Source organism: Anabrus simplex, chromosome 6 (genome assembly GCF_040414725.1).
Source record: "Anabrus simplex isolate iqAnaSimp1 chromosome 6, ASM4041472v1, whole genome shotgun sequence".
NCBI classification, from domain to species: Eukaryota; Metazoa; Arthropoda; class Insecta; order Orthoptera; family Tettigoniidae; genus Anabrus; species Anabrus simplex.
Genome location: NC_090270.1, coordinates 11,797,022 through 11,814,659, shown reverse-complemented (window position 1 = coordinate 11,814,659; position 17,638 = coordinate 11,797,022). Strand labels below are relative to the sequence as shown.

General features: G+C 38.5%; 1 protein-coding gene across 1 annotated transcript in view; it reads right to left on the bottom strand.

Annotated features, from left to right (window-relative positions):
• Dnaaf5 (Dynein axonemal assembly factor 5) overlaps nt 1-17,638 on the bottom strand; it is a 612,890-nt gene that overhangs the window by 263,381 nt on the left and 331,871 nt on the right. The window contains exons 7-9 of the mRNA XM_067149642.2: nt 9,006-9,167; nt 8,735-8,914; nt 627-914 (exon numbers count right to left, since the gene is read on the bottom strand). Of these exons, the coding sequence (XP_067005743.2) occupies nt 627-914; nt 8,735-8,914; nt 9,006-9,167 (630 nt within the window). The remainder of the gene's footprint in view (nt 1-626; nt 915-8,734; nt 8,915-9,005; nt 9,168-17,638) is intronic.

The window sequence follows — 17,638 nt, the reverse complement described above, 5'->3', positions numbered from 1 at the left end:
TTGGCTGTACGAAGCGTCTCCGTGGCATGGCGCCTGTTTGCTTCACACCGAGCATTATGGCTGTAGGATACAAGCAGATGGCGCTCTGGCAGCTATGTCACTAAGCTATCTGTTGGCAGACGATGTGAAACCATTATCAGTACATCTACTATTACCCAGGTGGCATTTGCCATCATCGTCTTTCCACGTGTATTAATTTTTTTTCTGGCATGTAGAAGTGAACATCCAGTGTCAAAGTCTATGTGCTATCTGTCTATTCGTCAAGCTATTGGCTGCCTATTTTAAATTTTGCAAGGGAGAGAGGAAAGTGGAGAAGAGTGCTAAAGGTTGGGCCATGCAGTAACCGACACTGCCTTTACAGGTTTCGGGTGCTGTAGGCTTTTCAAACCAACATCTATCAAAATCCTTTCAAATTTTTACTTCATTAAGGCACCATGCTACAAGTACCTCATAATTCTCCAAGAAAATTTCTATCAAAATTGTCGAGTTCCATCTTATTTGTATGAGGCTGATGTTTACTTGGAGTCTTGCTGCTAATGGGATTTCCAGTTTCATCACTCCAAATAAACAGCTCAGCTTCATTTTGGTGAAACTAGACCAAGTCTACTGTCTTTTTTTACACATACCTGGGAATATTTTCAGAACATCATCGGCTTTGTACAGTTCATGATTTCTAAGGAGCGATACCCAACGGATGATGGCGCGCAAGGTAAAGAGGCGTGTTCTCTTGGAAGAATCTTCCACCAGTGTAACGAGTTGAGGAACAAGCTTGCTGGAGGTGGTGTTTAGGAAGTAGGCACTGTTCACGGAACTTGGTGGGTTCTCCAAGACGGTGGCCAAGCAAACGACAGCAGCTGTACGGATGGCTTCTGCAGTTCTTCCGGCATGCCAGACAAGATTTGGAATAAATGCATCTGCAACAAATAACATCGATCACTGGCAGAACTTCCTGTTTGTTTCATCAGCATCAGCTCACAATAGTGGACTGATAATGGAAATCATGAACTCAATTTGGAAGTTGAAGAAAGCAGTGGAAATTCATTGGGACTCTCTCATTTTATTGTATAAGAAACTATATTTTGATCTTGTAAAAATAATTTTCTGTTGGATGAACTTTCGGACACCTAGAACATTTAAAATTGACTGTTTTAGAAAGTCTTATTTATTTGAATGTAGGAAAAGTATCATTTAATCTGTGGATTTCAAAATTTTCATCTTTGGTCTCCATATTGTGTAACATCCCATACTGAATCACGCAGTTCTGAAAGCCTGTCTCCTGTTTCATAAGCCTGGACATTTCTAGAATATTTTATTCCCACATAAGCAAGAAAGAAGAATGCTGTGATTCGTTAGAATAACCAAAATTATAATTAGTGAATGTTAGATCCAAGAGTGAATTCTGCATTTAATTCGTCTACCTTTTAACTGCACCATTTCCTGCTGAAATGCACGAGCACACAACATCGCTCCCATCGCGAAGAAGGCTGCGGTCCCCACCTGGGAACCAGGCTCTCACGGTAAACACTGTTCTAGGCACAGATATCAAGGATAATTTAATAAAAAACCACCTATTCAATAGTCTCCACGTTTAATGTGGTTATTATCTACATGAGTTTATGTAGACTTATTTAGGTCAGGTACATGTTTCACCCATTATTTTGGGCATTTTCAGCCTGTATACAACCTTTAGGTCAAGGTTTGGGACCTTTTTAACCAATATAAACATACCAATATATACAATATCTACAAACATTAATGAACTCTTAAGACGGGTAACATAAGTTAATACAGTTAAGTTTTTTGGTCCTAATCTATCTAATTTGAAAAATGTCCAAAACTAAAATGGATCTTCTTTTTGGTAAAGAAGATTACATATCGGGGTTTATGTGACCCCTATATCATATCACGTTCTTGACGTACTGTGTCTGTTGACAGGATGTGTCGTCAGCAATAAGTGGAGATTTGAACTGATTGTTGATTGTAGGTTGGTCAAGATTGAAAATATAAATTTAAATTAAATGTGTTTTAACTTGGCAGTTCTATTCTGGTTAACTTAAAATGTTCAAAAAGAAAAAGAAAATGAAACGGATCTTCTTTTTTAAATCATAAGTCTTGAGAAAGGGTGATATTAAAACTGGGGCTTATTTGACCCACGGTTTTCATTTTCATGTTCTTGACGTGACTAATATTTAAATGCGTTGTCATGCACAAGTGGAGATTTAAAAAACCGATTGTTGTAGGTAGACTGGTCAAGAACGTTGTGAATGAAACTGTTAGCGTCTTGACTTTGGGTCTCATGTAACGTCAAGGAATTGACAAGAGTACAATATTAAGCTGTTCCATAGTTTTAGGCTGCTGCTTAATTGAGAAGGAACATCCTAGACACTTGATACAGTCTTGTGTGAAAAATTCTTCCCGTTGATGTGTTTCTTGGTCTTTGGGAGGGATCTTAAGAATATCTGTAATGAAGTAGAAAAATAATATTGAATTAAAAATTTAGAGCACGCGTTGTGATAAAATGTATTAAATTAACACCTCTTAACTGTAAAATGACTTACTTGTTCAGTTAATACTAGATGGATCTGTCTGTTCCGGCAGCACCTGTCTTATCAACATTTCTACTCCTGGTGTTGTGCTGGTGCAGTAATGGAGGGGCGGGGCATGGAGGGAGAGTGGGGGTAGGCTGGTCTATGGGTGTGTGTGCTGTTGCTGGAGGGGAGTTTCTAGAAGCGATATGGGCGGGTTTAACTTTTGGCATGGTGGATGAAGCATTTGAGTGTGGAGATTTTAAATAATTGAGGGATTTTGTTTTGATCTGAATTCACGATATTAATTAATCTAGGTGTTAATTCGTACAAAGGATTTTTAATTTCATTGACGTCGTTGAGATTTTTATTTTTATTGTAGGTTGGGTCTAAAAAGATGTGTAGGTTTTCCAGTTCATTCATTAATTTCCGTTTACCTATGCTTCTAATGATGGTAAGATCTTTCTCTATGGATGTAAAGTGATGGCTCGTTTCTCTCATATGTTGGCTCATCGCTGAGTACTTATTGTGTTTTTGAGCGTTATAATGTTCCAGATATCTCGTGCGAAAGCTCCGGCCAGTTTGTCCGATATAAGAAAAATCACATTGTGTACATGTTAGTTTATATATGCCGGACCTTGAATAATGGTTGCTATTGTGATTGACCTTGTTGTGGTTAAAGTATGTTTCGATTGGTGTTAACTGTCCTGAAGGCTATATTAATATTGTGCTTCTTTAAAGCATTTACGATCTGATGAACGGCTGAGTTGTTATATGTGAATGTGGCGAAACTAGCTCTTTTTGGTTTTTCTGGGACGAGATTAGTGGACAATTTAATTTTGATTTTATTAATCAAACGGTTGACCATATCTATTTTAAACCCATTGAGCTGAGCAAGATTCCTTACGTACTTCAGTTCAATTTTTAAATTGTTGGGAGAGGAATTTTTAAAGCTCTATAAATTAAATTATAGAAAGAGGCTAGTTTTTGGGACTTGGGGTGTAGGGATGAATTCATAATAGTTAAGGGAGAGTGTGTAGGTTTCCTGTATATTCGAAGATCGAAGGTATTATGTCCACGTGTAATAGTTAAGTCCAAAAAGTTTAATGAGTTCCTAACCTCATCCTCTTTAGTAAACTTAACACTGGGATCAATTTTGTTTAGGGACTCCAAGATCTCGTCACTATTAGTGACATTTTTGTCGAAAATTACGAAAGTATCGTCTACAAATCTGAGCCATAAACATACGCCTTTTATTTGTGTTATAATTTTTGTGTGTTCTATTGTGTCCATATAAATGTCTGCTAAGATGCCAGAAAGAGGGTCGCTCATCGCTAAGCCTTTTTGTTGGTAAAACTTTCCATTGAAAGAGAAAAAGTTCTTGCTTAAGACAAACTTTAATATCTTCATGAATTCCTCAATTTCCATCTTATTAAGGCCGCTGTGTTTATTGATATTATCACTGATGATTCTTACAGTTTCTTTGGTAGGGATGTTTCGGTACATATTTACGACATCATAGGAACACATTGAGTGATTGGGTCGCAGCTTAAACTTGTTTAGAATTTTGCAAAAAGTGACTGAATTTTTTAAAGGGTGTTTATTATTGAATACGTAATGTTTTTTTAGGAAGCCGTGAATGAATTTTGATACTTTATAGGTGGGGCTGTTTCTACAGTTTATGATAGGGCGTATTGGAATGTCCTTCTTATGAATCTTTGGTAAGGCTCTGGCTGTCGGTATACTAGGGTTCATGTTAAAAAGTTTTTGTTGTTCTTGTTCATTGAAAAGTCAGTTGTTTGGAGGCAAAACCTTTTTCTTAACTTCTTCTATACTAAAGTTAACTTTATCCATCGGGTTTGCCATCCAGTATTTCCGCTTCACATGTTACGGAAATCACGTTCACTAACCCGAGTGTTTTGGATTTACTTCACTTTTTTGGTGTAAAATGGAATAATGATTTGTTTTTTTGGAGAACGGGACTAGTCCTCGGGTTTCTTTTAACACACTGTGCATGCCTCAAGGTGCGACATTCATTTGTTTCATTTCGATTATGTCATTAGGGTTCTGTTTAAAAATTTTCTTGAGTCTTCAATATATCGTTCCTTAAAATAAATGGTTGGCTACTAGGGAAATTACCATTAATTATACATACAGTAGCAATGTAATACTTTATTAACGGCAATACCATTTTACATAACAGTAGAGAAGAATAAACAAAACAAAACACACTAAGAAGAAAGTTCAATGGAGTATAAGTAGAAAAATATGTACAGATATATACACAGGTTATATTACAAGTAATCACAGGAAAGTAATAGTCAAATTTGGAGATTATGTAAGTGATTTCTCAATTTTGACAATGAGCAGTTAAATATATCAATATCCAGTTTGTTTAGAGATCTTGACATTCGTTCAATTGGCCCACTGAATGCGTAGTTAGTTCTATGCCGGTTTGTAGACAATGTATTCTTGAACCTTGTGCGTCTGTCTGGTACATGTACGTTAATTTTTGCAAGGAGTTGTGGACAATTCACCAAGGAATGAAGCAATTTAAAAATGAAGAGTGTATCCAATAATTCACAGCGTTGTGACAGGCTATGCAGATTTAAGGACTGTTGTAAGGATGTATAATCAACATTATCCTGCTCTAAATGAATATAAAGGAAGACATTTATGTTGTACTGAATCTGATCTATGGATAGAGGTCTGATGAGAAGGGTGTACAGTATTCTAGTATAGGGCGTACCATAGACACATACAGTAATCGATAGGTAGCTAAGTTTGAAAATTCCCTAGAATATCTAGTAATGCAACCCAATCTTTGAAATGCTTTCTTACAAATATTTTCAATATGTTCATTAAACGACAGGTTATAACTGAATAAAACACCAAGGTCATTAACTTGTGAAACAGGAGTTAGAATGTTGTTATTACTAAATTTGTACTGAAATGATATTTTCTTCTTGTTTTTAAAAAACCGATATTATTTTACATTTCTCATGATTAAGTTTCAATCCATTTTGAATGCAATACTTTTCCAGATGATGTAAATCTTCTTGAAGTTTTAAACAATCAAGTGGACAATTAATTTGCATAAACATTTTTGCATCGTCAGCAAACAAAAGCAATTCAGAATTCTTAAGTATATTTTTAATGTCATTTATGTAGAGAGTAAAAAGTAAGGGCACAAGGTGAGACCCTTGAGGAACTGCACTGGTAACAATAATAGGTGCAGAAAAATGATTCCTTATTTTAACAATCTGTAGGCGATTTTTAAGATACGATTCAAACCATGAGAGGAGAGACCCATTAATTTCGTAGCCTGTTAGTTTTTGCAGCAAGATATTGTGGTCGACAGTGTCAAAAGCTTTTGAGAAGTCTGTATAAATGCAGTCCACTTGGGAGTGGTTCTCTATTGCATCCAAGAGGAACTGATAGAATAAAAGAAGATTGCTACAGGTTGACTGTCCTGAAAAGAATCCATGTTGCTCATCAATGATGAGGTTTCTAAAGAGAGGTGTGACTTTGTCAAGAATTATTGAGTCAAAAATTTTGGAAATATGAGAAGAAATTATAACTGGTCTATATTGTTTTATGTCAGTTTTATCACCATTTTCAAAAACTGGACGAAAAAATCCTTTCTTCCATTCCACTGGAAAAACGCCTTGGTTTAATGATAAGTTGAACAGATAAAAGAGTGCTTCACATAAAATAAATGAGCAGTACTTGAGCAGGTACGCTGAAACACCATCAGGTCCGACAGTTTTCTTTAATTCCAGAGATATCAATTTGTTGTAAATTTCTGCCTTACTAATGTTTATAACTGATAGATTGACAGAGAAAGGATAATCATATGACATGCTACAACTATTCTGATAAGAATAAACAGATGAAAAGTGGTTAGCAAAAAGACTGACAATATTTTCTCCAGTATCGGCTGTAACTTCATTAAGATGCATTGTTGAAGGAATATTATTACATGACCTTTTAGAACTTAGATATTGCCAGAATTTCTGCGGACTGGAAGTAATACTTTGTTCACAGTTGGAGACATACATTGTATAGCAAGATTTAGATTCAGACTTGCATTCATTTCTTAATTTCGACAAATGCTGATAATCACTATTGAGACCTGATATTTTGTATCACTTGTGTGCTTTCTTCTTTTCAATAATCAGGGACTTCAATTTATGATTAAACCACTTTGGGAATTTGGGAGTCATAAAATTCCGTATAGGGATGTAAAGTTCCATGCCATAATGTAGTACTGAATAGAAGGTTTCTACTGCTTTATCAACTGATACGTTTTGGAACATCTCCTCCCAGCTGAACTGTGACAGATAATAATTTAGTCCATTATAGTCACCATTTAAAAAGTCAAAATAAAAACTATCAGCAGGCAAGGAATTGCATAGCTCATTTATAGGTAAAGAAATCTCTAATGCTGGGTGGTGTCTATCGAGGGGGACGATGCTTTCATTACTAGATTTTACTTCAATGGAACTGGAATTACTGAAAACCAAATCAAGAAAGTGATTTAGAAAATTTGGGATAGCATTAAACTGATTTAAACAGAGATAAGAAAAAGTGTCTATAACTAAACTGGACTGCATAGTGTGGTTACCTACTGACATAAGGCCAGAAGATGTTTCTTCATTTACTATCCAATTAAGGTGTGGTAGATTGTAGTCACCAACAATGAGCAAAAAATGGTTGTCAAGATTTGACATAATTTTTTCAACAGGACTGCAATGTTCGAAATATTTTTGGACAGGAGACTTGGGTGGAATGTATACAGCACCAATGATTAATTTTGTGGTGTTAACACATTGCGGACCGGGTGCACTTCACCCCATGCACAACTCTGTTCCCGGCCACTTTCTAACTACCTCTAAGCTGGAGTGCATGCATTCAAATAAACTGTCAGAACTTCACTGGCTTTTGAAGGACTACTGCGTATTTTTCTAGGGGCCTTCCTGAATAGATGTTGAAATGCAGGGTATTTCTTGAAATCTATTTCGGCTCATAGTTTTCGGAAATATGGGTTTTTTTATTAGGGGATCAGTTGGCCAGTAATCTTCCAGACATGATTTCTTCACCTGTCCTATCAATATACACAGAGCAATATTTTTTTAATTTCCCTGCTAGTGACATTAGTCCACTTTAGTGTTTTAGGGGATACGTTATAAGAATGTGAATTCTGCTCATAGTATAAGTTTGTCTTTTCAGCTACATACTGAAAATATTCCTCACCAATCATAAGTCCTGCTACTTGTCCTATGTTTCAAGATTCATTAGACCATACCTTTATACCAGCAGCACCTTCAAAATCCTATAGCCTAGGTTCGCTGTTGCCCATAACCCAGTTGTCATAAAACACTACATTATTTACAATATTTAGAATATTTACACCCGGATCACAATTATCAGACTCGTTCTGCGCTACGAGTGTTTCACACCTTGAAGATAAGACTATATCATCGTCATCACTTGAAACATTTCCGTTAGAAGATACTTCATCATCGAACTCTAAATATTCAGCATCACTTAGATATTCAGAGCCTGTATCAGCACATAATTCGCGAATAATTTCATCTTTGTCTAAACACATGCGATCCCTGAGCGCTGCCATCTTGCATGGCTCTTAGAACTTTGTAAACATGTTGTCAGGAAATGCAAAGAAAATCTATGATATGAAGAATACTCGAAAAGAAATGCTACTATCGATTGTGTAGAACCACACATAACAGAGTTCTATCACCCCTGACCTCCAAATAGTTCCCGTATATCTCAAAAGATAGCACTAAAGTTCAGTCTGCTGCTAACACGAGATAACTCGGGACCGGTCCGCAACGTTCGGCTAGGCAAACACGAGTTTTCTCGGGACCGGTCCGCAATGTGTTAAGTCAGGGACACAAACAACAGTTCAACTGTGTTAATGCACGGTATCAGAGTAGGTTTAAACCTCTTGTTAATACAGATCATTACCCCCCATGGGATGCCTTCGTTCCATGTTCAACTCTTTAGCCATTAATTCTACGTTTCACTATCTCTCAGGGTTCCAACCACTTTCCTATTCCCGACCTTTAGATGTCGATGTCTGTTAAGTTTACAAATTATATTTTAAAAATTAAGACATGAAAATGAAGATTAGCAGCTAAAATAGCCACAAAGTAGTTTTGTTGAAGATATAACAGGATACAAACCATTGATCAGTGTCACCATATGCGGTCCAGCATCGACTGCAAGCTTGAGTGTTTCGGGATCCTGTAGGATTGTTGATAGAACAGTGAACATTTTGAGCCTCATTTCGCCGTCAGAGTTAGGGTTCAATACTGTTGTGACTAACGGTATTACGATGTCAAAATGGAGGCCGACCACTTCACCTGCCACATAAAGAACAGAGTACTCTGTACCACAGATAATACTAATTACTTTCATGTCCTGCAATATTCAAACTCCTCTGCTGGAACATACCTGCCTGCAAGAGCAATGCTTCAAATATAAACCGCTGAGGGCTACACAAGGACCAGGAGTCCACACTGGTTGTGAAGTCTTCTAACACAGCACGAATATGTTTCTTGAACAGATCGCTCGAGGAGGAGAAGCCGCAGAGTTGTCTTAGATCTTCCAGCAAATCTGTCAAAAGAATACAAATGGTTACTATGCACTTACAACATTATTTCTCACTAATGATCTCTGATTTTGATTACATTTGGTATGCTGAATGCTTTGACATGAAACAAGAATGTGTCCATTCTTTCCATAAAATGTATTTAAAAAGTCCATTTAGACCTGACAATGTCAGAGTTTTGCTACAGAAAGAACACATCCAAAGTGCTGATGGTGTGATCCCTCCTCTCACAACAAATTAAGTGGAAACAAAAATAGAATAGATTTATTTATTCAACAAGTAAATAAACTGATTTACAAATAAAACAAAAATTATTTTAATAAGCCAAAAAGAACACAAACACTTCGAAGAGGAACTTGGGCTCCCTGAGTAACAGAACTCTTGAAGTTTACATAACCTTGATTGAGCCACTCTCCACATAAAGCAGTAGTCACATCATCGGCTAATGGGAGTTGGAGCATCATCCTGCTTAGGCCAGAGTAATCAGGGCACTCTGTGAAGTTGGCACCACAAGAACACACTGGGGGTAGAGTGCTTAACCCCGTGAAGACAGTTCGGAGAGCCATCCACTTTGCTGTTCAACGGAGCAGGTACATTCATAGCTATAGGTTCTTTTGCAGTTTGATCTGCAAGTTTTTCCCGCCAAAATCACACAACCTGGCTAGAAGGTCATGAATCCGCTTCACAAGTGTATGTTGCAGGAAACTGGTATCAATAGACTGCAGACAACGTAACGAGTCAATACGCATGAGAAAGCGGCCTCTTACCCCACACAGTGCAAACTGAAGAGCTTCTAAGACGGCAAAGAGATCCGCAGCATACACGCTACAGGCACTAATAAATAAGTGAGATCATCATGCTAACACTATTGAAGACAAAAGAGCATCCCACTTTCTCCTATCTTAAACTTTTCTGCGGAGATATGTTATGTTGAGCCTTTATTGAAGTGCTCAATTAATGAATCAGCCAATTATTCGAATGTACAGAGAATATTTCATTTGTATTAAGTCTCAGTTATGGCAGGGAACATGTACATTTATCAGTATATGTCACAATTTCTGTAGGGAGCTTGGAGCTCGGGTTTGTTTGCTCACCAACTAAGTTTAGAAGTAGGAATTTCGACATGACGTACACAAAGCAGAACAAGGAAACAATAGAACTCCAACGGCCAGACCAACGGACAACATTTCAGAGACCCGGTAAGAGGCTACAGGAGCTGGAAATATACGTTTGAAGTAACCATCACGAGTGCGATGTGCTGGACCAATGATAGCGTCACCGTCAGTTTGGCTAGGCATTGGTCTATGTAAGTGATGGCCCCGATCGAGGAAACATCGGCATCTCAGAGGACGAATTCATAAAAGCGATGAGCGCGTGGGTTAGCTACCCTATTATTCAGCGGGATTCTATGCAGGTAACATCGAGAGAAGTATTAATTACGCAAGTGCAGGTCAGAACTTATGTTTCTTGATCGTCTCGGGACTTGAACTTTGGTTTAAGACGCTCAGTCTGCATTTCAATTATTCAGGATGTTAAACTGTTGACAGAGAAGAACAGTTTCCAGACAGTCATTCAGTGTTTAGTAGATTTTACGAGGACATCAAATTCAGTAATATCCAGTCCAGCATTTAAATGGGAAACATTTGACCTTGTTACGGGATTTGATAAGAGAAGTTGTTCCGCGACTGAATGGGAACTGGTCTCATGGTCAGTGGAAATTACCCTGGCTGTTGTATTCTAGTAACGGGTGGGTTAATCTTGACCCAGTTTCCTATACTGTGAACGATGGGATGTTTTAGACAACATCCAGAAACAGAAGCAGCGACAGAGACTATAAGATCACAGTTCTACGGCAGAATGGAGACCCAAGGACTGACCCAAGTCTTTTCTGAAGGCATCATCTTCGCTATGACCCAGTTTCCTATACTGTGAACGAAAGGATGTTTTAGACAACATCCAGAAACAGAAGCAGCGACAGAGACTATAAGATCACAGTTCTACGGCAGAATGGAGACCCAAGGACTGACCCAAGTCTTTTCTGAAGGCATCATCTTTGCTATGACCCAGTTTCCTATACTGTGAACGAAAGGATGTTTTAGACAACATCCAGAAACAGAAGCAGCGACAGAGACTATAAGATCACAGTTCTACGGCAGAATGGAGACCCAAGGACTGACCCAAGTCTTTTCTGAAGGCATCATCTTTGCTATGGCGGGATAAAACGATGGGGAGCCGGCTGTCCGAAAGGCTGGCGGCGATAAGTCAACTGAATACATGAGTACCGAATTTTCAATGTAATTTTATGCGAGTGTGAACGCGTTTTGATGTTGCAAAAGGGGATAGGTTAGTTTTTATATTTAATTTCAGTAAACTTAGCTTTTGTTTGGAAGGACTACGTCCTATTTAAAGTAAATGTTAGTAAGCTTGTTAATGTATTAATGTAAATATAATTGTAACGTAAATGTGGGCCATTTGCTTAAGGTCACAGCTTGCTTTCCATCCATTTTATGCAGATTTTTAGCTGAGTGGTTAGTGTCATATCTTTTACGAGTCAGTTTCTTACTTTAGCCTCAATTATTTTCATTTATTTTGCTTTGATGTTTGAGACGCAGGGTTTAAATGCAAATAAGAATTTAAATTAAAGTCAGGAAGCACTAGGTTAAAGTATTATTAATGGGAGCTCAGAATGTACGGAAACATGCCGTCACGTTTTCTGGGATTTCTTGCATGATGTGTGAATGAGTATGTGTGAGATGGTGTAGTTGGGATCCACAAATTTTGATAGCATCTATTTGACTATTTGAATATCAAGATGAGTGTAAATTAACGTTCGATTCACGAGTTCTTCGAACCCAGTTTCGTATTCTAAGTTCCGAATAATTACAATCAATTTTTTGTAAATTTATTTTGATTATTATCATTAATGCGAGACGCGAGTGGAATGAGTCACCAGTTCCCCTTACCTCGGAAGTCTAATCACAAATGATAACCGTTGCAGCAAAGAGATAAAAAGAACAACAGCGCTTGCCAATATACATTATCCAGATATTGAGATTAAGAAAAGTTTTGTGATGTCCTTTGTGTGGAGCGTACTCTTATATGGATGTGAATCTTGGACAATCCAAGAAGAGGATAGGAAATGGCTTGAAGCATTTGCTATGTGGGTCTGGAGGCGAATGCTAAAAGTCAGTTGGACTGAAAAAAGAACCAACGAAAGTATCCTGCGAGAAATTCAGGAGAAGCTGATGATAACAATACATAGAAGAGCAGCTAAATTCATTAGACACACAGTGCGTCAAAATACTTTTCAGGCCAATCTATATTAGAAGGAAAGACCTTAGGAAAGAAGGGAAGAGGTCGACCTAGGAAGCAATTACTTCAAGTATTGATGCAAAACTTTGGATGCAGTCCCTACTCTGAGATGAAATGACAAGCTGAAGACAGAAGACAATGGTTGAATGGGCACGGCCTTCAGACATTGACTGATTGATGCGAGTTTCTCGAGTCGTAAGATGGAGATATTTCAGTATGGACATGATGGATTGTCTATGTGGCAATTTCCTAGTTTCAAATTATGATATTATTACCGAGTTGGCCACTGTATTATTCATGTTTAACTTTACGAGCACGAGTGCTTTGATTCGTGACCAGCGCGATCTTGTTTCTTTTCTTGCAAGCGAATGTTAGACGACGTCATTTCATATACTTATTCAGTTTTGGCAACTTTAGACAAGTGGCTTAGTGTAATTTTGAGTAAGAGGACGCATTCCTCATTTGAAAGGCCTGCATCTTCGTGTTTCTGTAACTTGCCTCGTGTAGCGTGTGTTAAGAGTTGGACCCTGTGTTTTTAAAATATCTGCTGCATTATTTTGGGAGACAGAATCTCCACTTTGAGTCATTCTGCCGTGTGTTGGCGAGCGTGATATGTGCGTCTACCGAGGAGAGTTTATTTTAGTGGCCTATACTTCGTGATGATTTTATTGGTTTCTGTCCGTGTCACTACGTGTTGCAGTAGACGAGGTGTTTTATATCACGACGTTTCATTTGGTTTTTCTTTCATGTTATAGCCGCGCTGAGGAACATTTGTGTCATGTGATTTATTTCAGGAACTAACGTTGCGATATGTGTTGAAAGTTAAAGCTTACTCCTTTATTTTTTATGAATTTGTGTCATGTAATTTATGTCAGGAATCCACGTTGATTTGTGTGTGTCGTTATAAAGTCCACCAGCTAACTGATTTTGTGTCACGTAATTTATTTCAGGAACCTACGTTGAATAGGATGTGTTGCTTAAAGTGTAAAATTATGTTTCCTTTTATTTTCCATTGAGGTTTTGAGTGAATGAGAGTTGCGTGAATGCCGCATGCTTTATTGGTGAGCCCTGGAAAATATGATATCATGTTTTTGTGTCTTTGATGTGTATATTTGCCATTTATGTGATTTTGTAGTGTGTGGTTCCGATCCACTGTATTTTGTTGTGATCTTGAGACTGCTCATGATTCAGGGTGTATATATTATTTGTGCGTAGGATGTTTTACCACACAGCGTGTTTATATTGTACAGTTAGATTAGTTTTTGTCTCCGCTTTGCGTATTAAATCACGTCTTTTCTTAATGTTAGGGAACCCCAATGCAATGTAAAGTGTGAACGTACTCCTCTACAGTTCAGGTGCGTGGTGCAAGCACCCTAGCCAATGTGTTAAAAATTAATCAATTTCAAGGATTTGATTTGATATTTTAAGTATGTGTCGGCATACAATTTTACATTTGTATGATTTCTATTTTGATTCTCAAAATGGACTTCATCAAGCTGAAAGAAAAATTCCGAGTTATGTAAAATTTGGATCATTTGATACTTTTTGCTTTTAAAAATGTTCTTGTTTATTTTAATAAACAGATTTTCCTCCGAAACTGACGTCATGCTTTGCCTTGCTTTATTTGTAGCTTTTAGCTGACCACACTGTGTCCATATCCAGGGTGTATGTAATTTTAGGGCAATTTTTTATTATATCATAGTTCGAACTGAGCACCCCTGGGACTAGTCTGGGGCAGATTACCTTGATGGTAAAAACGGGGACAATGTGTCCTGGAAAAGCCTTCGATCAACAGAGGCATCCATGTTCACCTTGGATCCATGGAGTAGTCTACCCGTATACCTGGCCGAGGAAGAGGTTACTCCTTAGGAGCCAGCTCATGACAGCCACCTCACAACACAAGCTATCAAATTCACAACTATCAACGAGCTATCAAGTCGAATCCCAACCAGTCATGTGGCATTCGGTTGATTTTGTCACCTCTGGTGGTATGTGTGTTAAATACACATTGGCAGCTTTGATATCGTGGCATTTCACAAATTTTGATACCGTACATGAGGATTATCTGCCGCTACCTTCTCTGTAAAGATGGAACTCCCAATTCAGCAAGTAGACTGGGAATTGGGCTAGTTGCCAGCCTACTGTAACTCCACTATGAACACTATCTAAAAGTTCAGCACGGTCCTTGATGCTGAACCAAAAGCCACACTACCACAGTTCATTCAGGATGAACCGTAATGATGTACAAACATAGCAGCCCCATGAAGTGCTGCTGAGAAACTTAAGCATGTTCAGTTGGCGGATGTGCGGCTGCCCCTTTTGTCACTTATCATGAACCTACAGGTGTCTACCACTGGTAAGACACTGTTTCACAAGCGGAGCTCTGGTTTAGGATGTACAAGCTAAAGTCAACAGAAGTGTACAACTGAGGTTTTCGTCTCAGTTAATAGCTTGCTGTAGCTGTCTCTTAGCAACTGCCATCCTTCTGGAGCTGTAACATAGAGCTAAACTGTCCACATACAGCGATGGAAAGACTGCAGGCCCAGCAGCGGTGATTGCAAACAGTGTGACACTCAGTACATATCCCTGTCGGACTCCATTTTCTTAATCATAATACTGAGAAATTGCATTCCCTGCTCAGACTCGAAAGAGCCATGAAATTTTCAATAAAAGTTGGTAGAAATCCCCACTGGTGTAGGGTGGAGATTATCCCACAACGCCTGATACCGTCGTAAGCCTTTTGCAGGTCAAAAAACACAGTGATTAAATGGCGCTCTGCTGTCTAACCAGATGATCAGCGGCAGACCGATAATAGTGAAAACCAGACTGAAACCTCTCTCTTCCAAGGTTCACCATCCTCTGCTCGATTCCTCCCAAGAAGAAAGCCCACCATTCCAAATCAGAGACTTCAAGATTTACAGAATGTTCAGTCATCACATCTCCCTTTACTGAAGAGACAATGGAGATTGCAGATGGTGACGGTGACGATGACAATGACGGTGGAAAATGTTACATAGCTGGGCTAATTTTGTTGTGCTATGGCACTCAAATGCAATAGTTTGCCCAGCCACTTTCAGCCAACAGACTTTCTACAGGAATCTCGTTGGAAACCTGGTTACGAGATGACTATGACAGGAGAAGAGGATAGCTCTGGAGAGCGGAGAGTAGCTAAGGAAATATTCAGTCAATCGTCAACAGAGGATGGCCGCTGGAGACTACTCGTCCAGTAGCCACGCATCACCCCGTTGGGGAGGAGAAAACAAGAACAGAGATTATGGAGGGAAGGGGGCCAAGTGATCAGACAGCAAGAATTTGTTATAATATTAATTTTCAAAATGAAATCAAAACTTAGATTCAATTCTTTTCGTGGCAGCATTAAGACTGCAGTGGGGATTGAAATTTCTTAAGTTGTTTTAAAAATATTGTTGTTGCCATGGATGCTTTCACGGCCATACTTATAGACATGATATAGGCTTTTGGGCTTACGTCGTGTCAAGAAAATAAGAGAAATGATTTACGTTTTGCAGAGCGTAATATGTAACCAGTACTTCAGTAACCAGTTACATAAAAACAGTTAAAGGGAGGAAAACAAATCAAATTACTGTCCCCTCCAAATTTGGCCTACAATAAGATTTGTAAGATGGGGGATCCAATTCAGTCGTGTGTGTGTGGCTTGTGCAACTCTAGCATAAAATCAGAAGATGACTACATAATATGTGACGGAAAGTGTAGTAGAAAGCATCATAGATTGTGTTTAAAAATCAATAAGAAAGATTTCAGGAAACTTATTGATGATAAGTCGAAAAAGTGGTATTGTGGTAGGTGTGACGATATGGCATGAGACTGAGTGTGTGTCTAACGTTAGTGAAATAGATGACGTGATTACAAATATTCATTAAAAACTTTCAAAACTTGAGGCAATAGAAACGGAGCAGGGTGAGATTCAAAAGGCTGTGTCATTTTGTGTGGACTCGTTCGACGAGGTAAAAGATTCTTTTCGAAAAATTACGGCGATGTCTGAAATAGCAATGTTGAAATGCATGGTAAATTATATTGAGAAAGAATGCGATACAACACAAGCAGAGGTGGTAAAACTAAAGACAGAAAACCAAGAATTACAACAATATGTTCGAAGAAATAATTTGGAAATCCACGGCCTGCCACAAGTTCAGAATGAAATTCCACTTTCAATAGTGAAATGCCTCGGTAGAGCACTCGATGTCGAAGTGGCCGATCGTGATTTCGATGCGTGTCATAGACTACCCTAAAGAAAGCCTGAATTCCCACCACCTCTCCTTGTGAAATTTTGTAGGCGCCTCAAGCAAGAAGAATTTCTTTCGGCCAAGAAGATGAAAAACATCAAGTCAAGTGAGGTAGGCATTCAGGCTGCCCCTAGAACTGTTTACAAAAACGAACACCTGACACCGTCCAATAAATACCTACATAAACTGACGAGGGACCTGAAGGGGCATGGTTATAAATTTGTGTGGACTAAAGATTGGAAAATTTACGTAAGGAAATCGGAGAATCACCGATCAATCCGTATTCAGAACACCGAGGGCATTCAACGGCTTCAAGAGGAAGACATTACCAAGTCTATGCCACATTATTCAACCTCAGTCCGGCTCCATAGCTAAATGATTAGCGTGCTGGCCTTTGGTCACAGGGGTCCCGGGTTCGATTCCCGGCAGGGTCGGGAATTTTAACCATCATTGGTTAATTTCACTGGCACTGGGGCTGGGTGTATGTGTCGTCTTCATCATCATTTCATCCTCATCACGACGCGCATGTCACCTACGGGTGTCAAATCGAAAGACCTGCACCTGGCGAGCCGAACATGTCCTCGGACACTCCCGGCACTAAAAGCCATACGCCATTTCATTTCATTCAACCTCAAAATAATCAGTGACAGGAGTACTTTAAATAATCTTATAACAAGATACCCAAAACTTCCTCTAGGTGGCTATGAAGTCAAATTCAACTGTTTGGACGATTTCATTCAGCAGAAACTTTTGGATATTATCGTGAACTCGTGTCATAGTTCAATTTCAGTTAATTTACTTAGTGAGGTTAGGATTTTGTACCTTAACACCAGAAGTATTAGAAATAACCTTGACGATATTGAGTTGTTGTTATTCCTCATTGGTGAAGTGGATATTGTGGT